Source organism: Lactuca sativa, chromosome 2 (genome assembly GCF_002870075.4).
Source record: "Lactuca sativa cultivar Salinas chromosome 2, Lsat_Salinas_v11, whole genome shotgun sequence".
NCBI lineage: Eukaryota > Viridiplantae > Streptophyta > Magnoliopsida > Asterales > Asteraceae > Lactuca > Lactuca sativa.
The window spans coordinates 115,089,709-115,102,526 of NC_056624.2; the positions used below are offsets into that span (position 1 = coordinate 115,089,709).

The 12,818-nt window shown below is 34.7% G+C and overlaps 1 protein-coding gene across 27 annotated transcripts; it reads left to right on the plus strand.

Annotated features, from left to right (window-relative positions):
- Positions 1-8,155: 8,155 nt before the first annotated feature.
- On the plus strand, positions 8,156-12,257 carry LOC111893859 (uncharacterized). 27 transcript variants are annotated; one of them, XM_042899156.2, is made up of 8 exons: positions 8,156-8,906; positions 9,138-9,204; positions 9,370-9,413; positions 9,481-9,553; positions 10,167-10,210; positions 10,289-10,335; positions 10,521-10,582; positions 10,708-11,003. In XM_042899156.2, the coding sequence occupies exons 3-8, from the start codon at positions 9,406-9,408 to the stop codon at positions 10,759-10,761; spliced, it is 288 nt and encodes a 95-aa protein (XP_042755090.1). In that variant the 5' UTR covers positions 8,156-8,906; positions 9,138-9,204; positions 9,370-9,405; the 3' UTR covers positions 10,762-11,003. The 27 variants fall into 27 exon arrangements, 3 of the variants coding, with proteins under 3 accessions (XP_042755090.1, XP_023745712.1, XP_023745711.1); XM_023889944.3 differs by lacking the exons at positions 9,138-9,204; positions 10,708-11,003 and adding an exon at positions 12,032-12,257; XM_023889943.3 differs by lacking the exon at positions 9,138-9,204.
- Positions 12,258-12,818: the final 561 nt, after the last annotated feature.

Genomic DNA, 12,818 nt, shown 5'->3' on the forward strand with positions numbered 1-12,818 from the left:
AATTTCAATTCTCATGCAAAGTTAAAGTTTTTCAATCTAATGGTGGGACATAATTCACAAATGACATACATCCATTTTTCTCTAATAATGGCACTTGTCACCGATTATCTTGTCCTTATACACCTCAGCAAAATGGTCAGGCTAAAAGAAATCACCATCATATCGCTCAAATTGGTTTAGCTATGATGTTTAGTGCTCATGTTCTAGCTACCTTCTGAACACATGCTTTTAGCTCTGATACTTACATCATAAATCGACTGCCAACAAAGCTTCTCGACAACAAGTCTCAATATTAATTACTATTCTTTTCGATCCAAATTATGGAAACTTTTGTGCATTTGGCATCTGCATTTTCCCATATCTTCGATGTAACTGTGTAACGACCCGAACATTCCCATTCCGTCATCGTGGTTAGTTTTTTGGTATATACCATTGTTAATCTACTTTTGGAATGTTCAAAGTTAACTTTCAGGGGTCCAAGAGCAAGAAAATGATACTTGATCATATACATGGGTCATGGAGTCATTTTCTCACACTTAAGGGCATAAAATGAAAGTTATGAAGTATTTAAGTACCTTAACCCTAAAATTCGGCAATCATCTTCTATTTGAAGCCAACAAAGCCTACTTATAGCCTCCATACGATGGAGAATAATGCCCATAGCCATTAAAAACTGCTAATATTACTATAGATAGTAGTGTCATTTTGGGTTACACGCAAGAACAAAATAACGCGGATATGAAAATATCTTTCTTTAAGTGACTTATTTTGTTAATTATTTAATAGTAAATAAAGGAATATGGAACTTTCCAGTTGGATTTGAATTCCATAGATAATTATAATTAAATTTGGTAATTATCTCGAGAGTTTAATATCACCTCCCTATAAATAGAGGCTCCAAATCCGATTTTGATACATGAGAAAAATACATCTTAGCCTCAAAGTTCGAAATCCTAAAAAACCCTAAGAAATCCTGAATTGAAATTTTCACATCAAGGAAGATTGTTCTCCATGTCGTGGTCAACCATAAAATCTAGATTTCGATTCTCTTTGAAGCTCATAGTTCGCGGATTACTTATATCAGCTTGTATCTTGTGTCGTGGGTCCGATTTCAGAAGAAGAACTCTATGTTGGGTTCTCTAGTCTATTCTACTATTTTCTATAAGTTGCATGGATAGTTGAGTTAGATCTTGTGTTTTGAGTCTTAGATTAGAATTATTTGTTGTTTCTATTGCCTAATGGTTGATCTTTGATAGGTTCGAAACCCATTAATGGTATCAGAGAGTAGGTTAACTCAAGCCTAATGCACTTAGACTTTTTCTTGACAAGTATTTTAGGGTTTGTATGTTAGGGTTGTTGGATTTAGTGTCTAATCCCATAACTATAATTGGTATGTACTTGAGCCGAGAGTAGCATGGTCCATTTAGGTTGCATGGCACCGGAACAATTTGTAAGGATGGACTTTTGAGAAGAGGATATTCAATATTTATTAATATAATATAAGTTCTAATATATTAATATGAAATCATGTTATTTAATTAGTACTAATCAAGAATTAATTTGGAATTAATTTTGTGATCAAAAGAGACTAATTAAATATATGGGGATTGATTGTGTAAATCCTTCATTCTTATATAGTGGGCTTATGATCCATAGTTCTTTATGTTGCTCTAAACCCATGTGGTGACCCATGGATACTCCATGGAGGTTAAAACCCATGAAGCATGAGGAATGTGGAAAATCATGCATATTAGGGTTTGCATGGTGTAACCCTAGTTGTGTCACACTATAAAGAACCTCATAGCTACCAAAATCGGCACCTAAGAGATATACAAGAGTGCTAGCCAATTTTGTGAATGCAAACAGTCTCCTCTCAAGTTCCTCCATTGTTGGTGGTGTTGTGTGAAGCATTTGAGGCATTACACTTGGGGTGCTAGGCTCTTAAAGACTTAAGGTTTCAAAGCTACAATAAAGGTAAGTCATCTAACTAGATCTTTGTAGTGTATGTACTCCATAGTATGCTAGTTAGAGTGATACCTTGGAAAAATTAAAGTTTGCATATACAATATAGAAAACATAGATCCAAGGTATCTAGGGTAGCATGTACACCTTAAGAGTGTTTGAATGTTCAAAACCCTTCAGTGGTATAAAAGCCTAGGCTTGTTTTCAGTTATACTTGGTGCTACTTGTTTTCAAAGCTTGAAAAAATCGATTTTCTGCTTTTTGGATAATGGACTCACCGACTCTACTGACAGACTCGCCGATCCACCGCTATAAACTGACCAACTCGTCGAGTCAGTTCATGCACTTGATGATTTGGTGCTCCAGAATGCGGAATTTTGAGTTTTAAAGCTGAAATTGGACTAGGATCATTACCCTAAACTATTTTTGAACTTATAAACCTGTTTTTAATGTGCTAATGATCATGCTTATCCAATTCAAAAGATAATCATCAATGTTTCATGTTTTGTATTAGTTTATATGGTTAGGCAAATTACATGAAATTTGTTAGATATGAATTGTCTTGTTCATATGAGTTTAATCTAGATCATCGATATTACTTGACATGCTTGTTAGTTTAATTGATGATCTTAATGGCCTTTGATGTTCTCCATAACTTGTCCTCAAGTTATGGAAAATGAAAAGTCACTTCTTTAAAAGGCATTAAAACTCATAGGTTATGGACTTGAAAAGTTTTGACAAGTTTCAAAACTTGCCCTCAAGTTTGGAATTTGTAAAGTTAGATTTTTGCATACTTTAATTCTAAACATTAGAATTTTAAAAGTTTAAAATTCAACCTTTATACTATTATAATATTATAGGTTTAATATATATATATATATATATATATATATATATATATATATATATATATATATATATATATATATATATATATATAAGACAAGTCAGTCTTAACGTTAGTAGGTCTCATTCATGAAGCCGGTCTATAAGGGGGTATAAGATTACTGCCTATAAAATGACAGTTTAATGTGTGTCCACTCTCACCCACCGCTTCCTTGATCGGTGCAGGGTCGTTAGCCAAACGGATAGGATAGGACTATAATTCTCATTAAGTATAATGATAGTAATAAAGTAACTAAACCTTTTATAAATTCCCAATCTTAGTTACTTTAGGAAATTGTGAAATTGATGCTAATCCATGAAAATTGCACTTTGCATCTTGCCAAGTCGTTAATGGAGCGTGTGTGGTTAACCAACACACTAACTTGGACTAGTAAGGGTGGAAAAGGGTGGCTCGATTTTTATCATAAGATCAATGGAGCGTGTATGGTTAACCGGCACATTTATTGGGTGATATATGATATCGGGAGTACCAAGCAAATTTTGCATGGTTATTCAAAGCTTGTTTGTGATCCTCGGTATCCCAGTCACAAACCTGAAGGGCATAATCGAGATTTAAACATCCCATTTAATTGTTCAATGAATCTCAAAGGATCTAGGAATTTCAATCCAATTAAAACTTAATAACTATTTCGTTTTTCATGGTGGAAATTGGTAAATCGTCATTTACCTACCTTCAAATATTTTGCAAATTGGATTACAGCATCCCTCTTCCAATTTGTAAAATACTGTATTGGGTCCTAGCCTTAATATTTCGTTTTGGGTGTTATATTAAGGACTCTTTATCTAATCTAAACTTTGTCTTTCTTCCTTTTTCAGATGTCTTCCAACACTGCTTCTGGCTCAAACCCTACTGGCTCTTTCTCTCTCATGAACCTTTGTGGGAGAGTCATCTTTGATGGTACTAATTTCAATGATTGGATTAGGAACATCAGGATGGTCACACGCTATGAGGACAAGGAATATGTCCTTAATCAGGAGCTAAAGGAAATTGATGAGTCTTCTGCTACTCCTGAGGAGATTGCAGAGTTTAGGGCACATGAGAAGGATGCCACCAAGGTACCTTGTATCATGCTTTCCACCATGACAGCTGAACTCCAAAAGTCCTATAAGGACTTCTACCCTTTTGAGATGCACCAGGACCTGATGGATAGATACCATCAGAGTACTCGTCAAGAGAGCTATGAAATCATCTGCTCCATGATTACAACAAAGATAAAGGATGGTGAACCCATCACGTCCCACTTGCAGAAAATGCAAAGGTTTGTGGACCGTTTGCTAAAATTAAATGTGAACCTTCCTGAGGAGCTGGCCATAGATATCATTCTACACTCCTTACCTCCATGTTATGATCAGTTCCAGATGACCTATCATATGAACAAGGAGGAGGTCACACTCAGCAAACTTCAAGGGCTTTTGAGGACCGCTGAAAGTGGTCTCAAAGGTAAAAATGCTGTTTCTACTCCTACCGCAACTGCCCCTATTCTGGCAATTGGACAAGGGAAAGGGAAGAAGAGGAAGGCTCCCTCAAAGAGCCGCAAGGGAAAGTCTCTTAATGGATCCTCTTCGGGTGGTACCAAGGTTAGCTCTTCTACTCCTTCTTCCATTCATAAAGAAGCAGAGCGTTTCTACTATCACGATAAAGGGAATTGGAAGCGAAGCTGCCCCAAATACTTGCAAGTTGTCAAGGATGGGAAGGTTAAACCTACCCATGCAGGTATTTATACCATTCTGTCTAAAAACTCATCACATTCTAACTCTTCGGTTCTTGACACAGGTTATAGATTTCACATTTGTTCTAATGTGCAGAGCCTAAAAAGAAGTAAGGATATGGAGCACAGGAAGATAAACTTGATCATGGGGAATAGGAAGGTTTCACCTATCACCAAGATTGGAGTTTACTCTTTATTGCTTAGTAGTGGGTTAGAAATAGATTTGAATAATTGTTGCTACTCGTCTGATATGGTGAGAAATATTATTTTCTTTCATGGTTTGTACAAACAAGGCTATAGTTTTTCATTTGATAAAGAAATTGGTGCTATAAATGCTTATTATAATGGTGTTTTTTATTTTAAAGCATTACCTTGTAATGGTGTATATGAAACTGTGAATGTTGTAGACAACTTCGGAAATAATGTTTTGCATATCGATTCTTCCAATGAATTGGATAAAGCATGCTTGTGGCATTGTCATCTTGCACATGTCAGCAAGAAGCGCATAGGCCAACTCCAAAAGGTTGGAGTTTTAGAGTCATTTGACTTAAGGTCAGATGACACTTGAGAATCTTGCTTACTTGAAAAGATGACCAATTCACCCTTCACTAGTACTTGTGAAAGGGTGAAGGTTTGTTAGATCTCATACACACCGATGTGTGTGGGCCCTTCAGAACCGCTACAAAGGATACTAATCGCTTCTATGTGACTTTTACTGATGATTACAGTAGATATGGCTATATCTACTTAATCAAGCACAAGTCAGAAACCTTTGAGAAATTCAAAGAGTTTAAACAAGAAGTGGAGAATCGGCTAGGCAGGAAGATAAAGATGCTCTGATCCGATCGGGGTGGTGAGTATCTTAGTATCGAGTTCCTAGACTATCTTAAGGAATGTGGAATTGTTTCACAGTTGATGCCACCTAGGACACCACAACTTAATGGTGTGGCTGAGAGGCGAAACCGAACCTTGTTGGACATGGTTCGTTCCATGATGAGTCGAGCTTCGTTACCAATCTCATTCTGGGGGTCTGCCTTAAAGACTGCCACCCATATCCTTAATCTAGTCCCTACAAAGAAGGTTGCCAAAAACACCTCACGAGATAGTAATCACCAAGTCCATGGTTTGTAGTGCGAGAAACCAAATACATGGTTTGTAGTGCGAAAAACCAAGTCCATGGTTTGTAGTGCGAGAAACCAAGTCCATGGTTTGTAGAGAGAGAAACCAAATCCATGGTTTTTAGAGGGAGAAAGGGATCCATTTAATGTTTATAATGACTCCTATAACCGAGCTATGTGACTGAAGTACCCTTACAATGCCTCATTGGACGTCGTAGAAATGACTGTAGATAGTAATCACCCGTTTCAACTTGGCCATTGTGGTTGTAGCTAGCAACCACAGGTGGGGGTGTCAAACCCATATAGATCTATACATAAGTATCTCGCTCCAAAGATCAACGGATATAGTAGAGTGTGTATGCTTATGCTAAGTGTTTATACTTTGGTAATGAATAACGTCTCACTATAAAACCATTAACTAATGTACATGCATAACTTGCCCTATCTTATACGTGGATAAGCATCCAGGGCGTAACATTTGAGATTGGATAGCCTTAACTTATACGTGGATAAGTCTCTAGGAAAAATGATTAACAATGAATAGAGTTTATAAAAATCCGAGTATGTTCGATAAGTATATACATTAAAGTATACGAGGCTCGTTTAAATAAATGGTAAATCTTATAATAGTATATATAACTACATATATAATTTCCATGTTATAATGTTTATAACGTTTATATATATATATATATATATATATATATATATATATATATATATATATATATATAAAAGTTATGATCTTTGAATACCATATGAGTGATAGTATTACATGGCATATTTTTTATGACGCACAATTAACCATTTATCATAACTTCTTTCTAGTAAAAAGGTATGGTAAACTTTCTTTTCAAACAACTATAACATATGAATATATCGAGTTTAATAACTAGTTTTCCTCAAATAAAATATGTTTTAATTGGTAATATTTATAACCAAGATATGATTTTTATGAGAGTTTTGCATAAATAAGATATGTGAGCACATGTATTTCCCTCGAAAATGTTTAAAAATGGGTCGTAACCACTCACTTTCAATGCGTGATCTCGGTCTGGTTCGTATTGTTCGTCTTGGTGACGCTTTATATGAGAAACCACCACTCGATACCCATGAACTTTGAAAGCCTTTAGAAACTATTTTGTATTGATATAAACAAAAAGGGACTGCTTGTATTGATTTAAATAAATAAATAAAAAGTTTTGATCTTTTAAAAACAAATGAAGGGCTGCCTAGTAACTTAACTAGCAAAAAGGGCTATTTTTATCAAATAATCAAATGGGAGGAACTGATTTGGTAAAACTGTACAAACAGAAGGTCTGTTTTTGATTAAAATTTGCAAATTGGGTTGATTTTAATTTTAAAACTATATTGGAGGGACTGGTGTTGCCACATTCACCAAAAGTACAAAAAGGGTGGCGTCTTCTTCGTCTCATCGGATCGAACAAGGAAACGGTCGATCGAAGCAGTCAAATTGGAGTATCGGCGGGGCAGTGGCAGACTGGAGGAGCAACGTTGGCGCTCAGCTTGCTCGGAGAAGAGAGAAGATCGAAGTCAGAGAAACAGCAATCTCCGGCAAACCTTCATCTTCGATTAGATCGTCGAAGGGGCAGATCCGGTGGCTCTTTTCATCTACTTTCCTTCTCGTCGCCGGCTGAAGAATCGTGCAGCAGTGGCAGCGATCGAAGTGGGTTTTTCAGGTTGAGTTTCGACGGAAAGAATATGGGAGGAAGGGGTAATGAAACCTCCATTTCTCGTCTGATCATAGATGAAAATAGACTGGAACGAGAACAAGGTGGATATAAATCACGAGAGGGGTGCCGGAAGAAGGCTAACTCTGGTGTCTTCATTCATTTTCTGCTCCGATCAGCAGCAAAACGTAAAAGGGTAAGGAAGGTTTATCGGAAATCGAATCATCAGCAAACGAGGGTAGTTATGAGGAGTTTGATCGAGCAAAGAGGAAGAAAATCGAATGAGAGGGGAGGGATAAACAACTTGATAGATGGGAGAAGGGAAGCAGCAAAACAACGAGCTCAAGGGGGTGTTTAGCTGTGGAATCACTGGGCAAAGGTGGAGAATGGGTTGCAATCGCCGGTAAAGGTCGTCTATCCTTCTTCCCATGATCAGTAATGTAAGGAACGAGAGGAAAAGTGATGTACGACAGAAATCACTCTCCATTGTTTTGTACAAAAGGTTTTTTTTAATATCTCTCTGATTTTCCAAGTTTTGAACAGCATTAAGATGATTTTGGTTGTATAATGAAATATATGTAATTTATTTGGAGGGTTAGAAAAAGAATTTGGTGTATTCTTGATTATTGTATATTTGTATATGAAATAGATTTTTAGTAAATTATATATATATATATATATATATATATATATATATATATATATATATATATATATATATATATATATATATATATATATATATATATATTAAAGGAGGACACTTCTTATGAACAGTTTTGCCGATCATTTTATCCCTAGGTAATCGATCCTTACAGTTCCTTCCTTCCACCGTTCCTTATCCAGACCTTCTGTTTTTTTCCTCTGCTTCCCGATCCTTCCACTCTTCCACACACAAATCAAACTCATAGGAGTTCCGACTTGTCGATTCCTCTATTATACCATCGAAGAGTGCAGTCGATCGGTCGCTGAGTTCGCTTCTATCGCTCCGCCATAGCCGACGCCTTTGCTTTTTGTTTCAGTTTTCGCCGTATCCATCTTCTCCATTTTCTTTCTTCTCTTCGTTTGTGTGCTTGCAAGTAAAATCTTCGGTTTGTGTTTAGTTTTGTTTGGTTCGTTCGGTTCCTGCTGTTTTTTTTTTGCCCCCTAAGGCGGTGACGAAAGGAGTTCACTCCAATATTCCAATGACGGAAGAGTCGGCACAGGTGGAGAAGCAACACAAGAAAACGCTGACAGAGGCCAACGCCACCGCCGTCGTTTTTTTACCTCGATCACTACCACCATCAGCCGACTCATCTGGACCTTAGATTAGGGCTTGATGAAGACCATCGCTCCCACCGGACTCACTCAAACGAGAATGGAGGAAGATTCCTTTCTGACCACCGCCTCATCTGGACCTGATATTAGGGCTTGATGAAGACGATTGCAGACAAGAATCACTGTTGGGTTAGTTTGATTCCTTTCTCACCAGTCTCACCAGTGGAGAAGAACCTGTCGACAGACCTCTGACTTTGATGGATGTAAGTTTCCATGTTAATTTCATTTATTTTTTATTCTTAATCTCTATGCATATGGTTGCCCAAAGCAAACCTGGTAGATGTTATGCTACACAAATATGGTTTGCGATGTGGTTTTGATTATAGTTTACAGATTTGTGTACTGATTTTGCTTTAGTTATTTAGGGTCTTGATTTTGATTTTCAGTATTGGTCTTATTCTCTTATTTTTGGGTTTTGACTGATTTAAAAAAAGTGTGGGTTTTGATGTTGCTTCATGAATCATCTTCTCCATCACAAGTTGGCAATAGCCCTATGAGTAGGTAATGATGAAAACATATTTCAATTTTCAGGCCTAAAAATCATAATATTTGATAGTTGTATTGGAGTAATGATGAAAAATTATTGGTAGAGCTTATTCAAACATAAGCTTTTCAATCATGACAAGCCTAATACCAAGTATGTTTTTTTTTTTTTTTTTTTTTCAGAATCTGCATTTGGTGGATCCTAAATACACTGGGCAGATGTTAAAGAAAGTTTTCTTTATTATTTTTAATCTTGTATGACCTACAGTATTGAATTTTGTTATTTATTTGTAGACACTTGGAGAAACAGAACGAACTTCTCATGGATGCTTATAGATCAATGTCACATGCATTACATAAACTTCAGGTGATGCATTCTTATGTTCATCTTTATTTTTATATTAATAAAGATTAAAAAGATGTTTAGTTTTTATAATTGGATTCCATTCCATCTTCTATTACAAACGGCCGATTGTTACTCCTTCGGAAGTCCTTTTAGATTATGATTCTTAACATAAATTGTTGAAGGGTAAAATTGGTATTTTGAAGAAAAAAAACTTGGAAAATAAATTATAGGAATATTAATCAATTGTAATCTTTTTTTAACTTATTTTGTTAACTTATAAGTTACATGTATAATAAAGTAGTTGAATACTAGGCTTAGGAATTGGGACGAGGCTTGAAAATGGTTAACTCCATGATGGAACATTCTAAGAGATAAAGGCTTAAGCCGAAGATTCAAAATGGTACTATTTTTAACTTTCTTTATTTGTGTTTATATCTTTTTGTGATTTGATTATATATTTATTCTTACAAGAATCAAAGTTACGGTTTTAAAAATAGAAGTGATAGTTTGTTATTATTTCATGTCTTTTTTAGTTTAATGGTATTTTTAAAACATTTTGCATAGTTTTTATTATGTTGTAGCCACAATATTATGTAAAAACTGAAATTTAACGACTAAAATTGTTATATTGAAGAGTAATCTACAATCCGAAGTTCATGCGTCAAGAACATCGTTTGGGTACGTTTCAACCCTAGAATTTTCCAATTTCAAGCTTTATTCATTTTAGTTTTCTGTTTCCTTTTTTTATCCATACAGCTGCGGGTTTACAAGGCTCCTGAGTTGGAAATATCTAAAATTTTGTTGTAAGTTTTTTTTATGTTTGAATAGGTTTTTGGAATGTTGACGTGGCAATATCAACAAGTCATTATAAAACATCTTGCATTGGAGATGCTTTTGGTGTTGTTTGCTTGAAATTTATTGATTGAAATGCTTGAAAATTTGACTAATTTTATTTCAATTTTGTTCTTCAAACATCCGTCTTCTTCAGTAATCATTTCTGCACTTAGAAGTGTTGGGAATATTGTTACAAGCGATGATCACCAAACTCAGGTACAAATTCTACATACTTTCCCCATTAAGTCCTAACTCTTTACAAATTTTCCCTCGATTTTTTTTCCACTTCCCCCAAATGTGATGCCATTTTCACAAATATCTTTTTAAAATCGTTTATCCAGACAACCCTTATGGGAAAGAAAGAAAGAAACAGGTCTCTGTTGGACCTCCTTTGAGATTCATGTATTCTAGAATGTCAAAGTAGGAAAAGTCAAAGTCAAGCAGAATTTGGGTTTAATAAGTGGTTTTGAGGGAGTCTATTTTGTTAGATGAAATTAGTCAGAAAAGGTTGTTAAGAGAGTGTATTAATCAGTGAAAGAAAACAATGAGAAGTAATTTGTCTAAAATTATAAATAACCCTTTTCTTTTTCTTATCTCTAAAATTTATAGTTATTGATTTGTGATGTTCATTTTCATATTTTTCGGCATTAACTTATTTAAAAAAAATCGTATGTTGAATGTTTACAACATTTTTTTTAGCATTAGGTTGGTTTCTACAATAATGCGATCAATAAAAGTAAATTGTTATTTATTGCATTTAAGTTGTCGATGCAATCCTTCTTATTGATAAGAACGAGCGGACGCCAAAAGTGATTGTATTTGTTTATCCCAATCCCCGCAACGCAGGGCTCCTCGTCTAGTTTAAAAGATATATTAGAAAGGTATTTAAAAATATACACAAGTATATGCAATGTACTTTCAATTTTTAATGAGGAAATCGTCACCCATTTTCACGATTCTTATGTTATTAGACTCTGACATGTACAAAAAATCTTTATGAATATGCCTACTTATTGTTGTCCGATCAAGGTGATTCCAGAAATACATACGAAATTCAATCCCGATTTACAGAACTCTGTGAAATAGCATTTTAATTTTCGTGATTAATTAGATCTGAATTCGACGGATTTTTCGAAACTGGTTTTGGTTGAGATTAAAAATATGATGAAAAATGAAACAAAATAATAAACCGTAGTTTGAGTTCAAAAATGTGCTCAAAAGTTATTTATAAGGTTCGTAGCTATTCCAAATGAAGCAGTGTATGGTTCGTTTCAGAAAAATCAGATAAATACTGATTTTTATAATTTGAAATAGGCGTAACTTTCTATACGATGTCCGTTTCGGACTATCATTCTATCCACCAAATCAGTAGAACATAATTTATTCAAAAAGAATTATTTTTAACGTCAGGAATAGAGTTAGTTTTTTTGTCATTTTCGATTCAATTTTCAACGATAGATGGTTTGAGTAGTTTGAGATGTTTTGAAAGTAATTATGAATATAATATCTTTAATAGACATTATAAACATAAAATTTCACATAATTGGTCCTCAATACACAGCGGCTTACGATTGTTTGACCGCCGAACTCTGACCAATTTTTACCAATTGTTACAGAAGGCATTTAGACTATTTAAACTAATAACTCACAACTTATTCATTCTAGGGTCCTGGATACATGATGTGGTTTTCACATTTGTTCTGATTTGCCGGAACTAAGAGAAAGTGCAGAGGTGTAGCATGGAAGGATGAATCTAATAATAGGCAATAGGCTATTTTCTCATGTTACCAAAGATTGGAACTTATAGTCTTATGCTTAGTAGTGATGTTACATTAGATTTAGTTAATTGTTGCTATTCATCATAAATGACTCAAAACATTATTTCTTTTCATGCACTTTTTAGAAAAGATTTTTGATATTCATTTAATAACATGAACGGATCGATTTTGGTTTATAAAAATGACATTTTTATTTTAAAATTTTACCTTGTAATGGTGTGTATGAAACTGTGATTTATGCTGATAGCTTAGGTAATAGTGTATTTTATATTGATTTGTCTAATGGTTTAGACAAAGCATACTTGTGGCATTATTGTCTTGGGTACATTATCAAGAAATCTGTCGCTCAACTCCAAAAGGATGGAGTGTTGGAATTATTTTACTTAAGGCCAGATGATGAATGTGAATCTTGTCTTTTAGGGAAGATAAGAAAATCATTTTTCACTGGATCTTGTAAAAAAGTAAGGGTTTGTTGGATTTAATAGACACATATGTGTGTGAGCCCTTCAGATCCACCACAAGGGATGCAAATCGGTTTTATATGACATCTATAGATGATTATAGCAAATATGGTTATATCTACTTAATTAAGAATAAATCAAAAACCTTTGAAAAGTTCAAAGAGTTTAAACATGAAGTCGAAAATCAATTAGGCAGGAGATAAAGATGCTTTG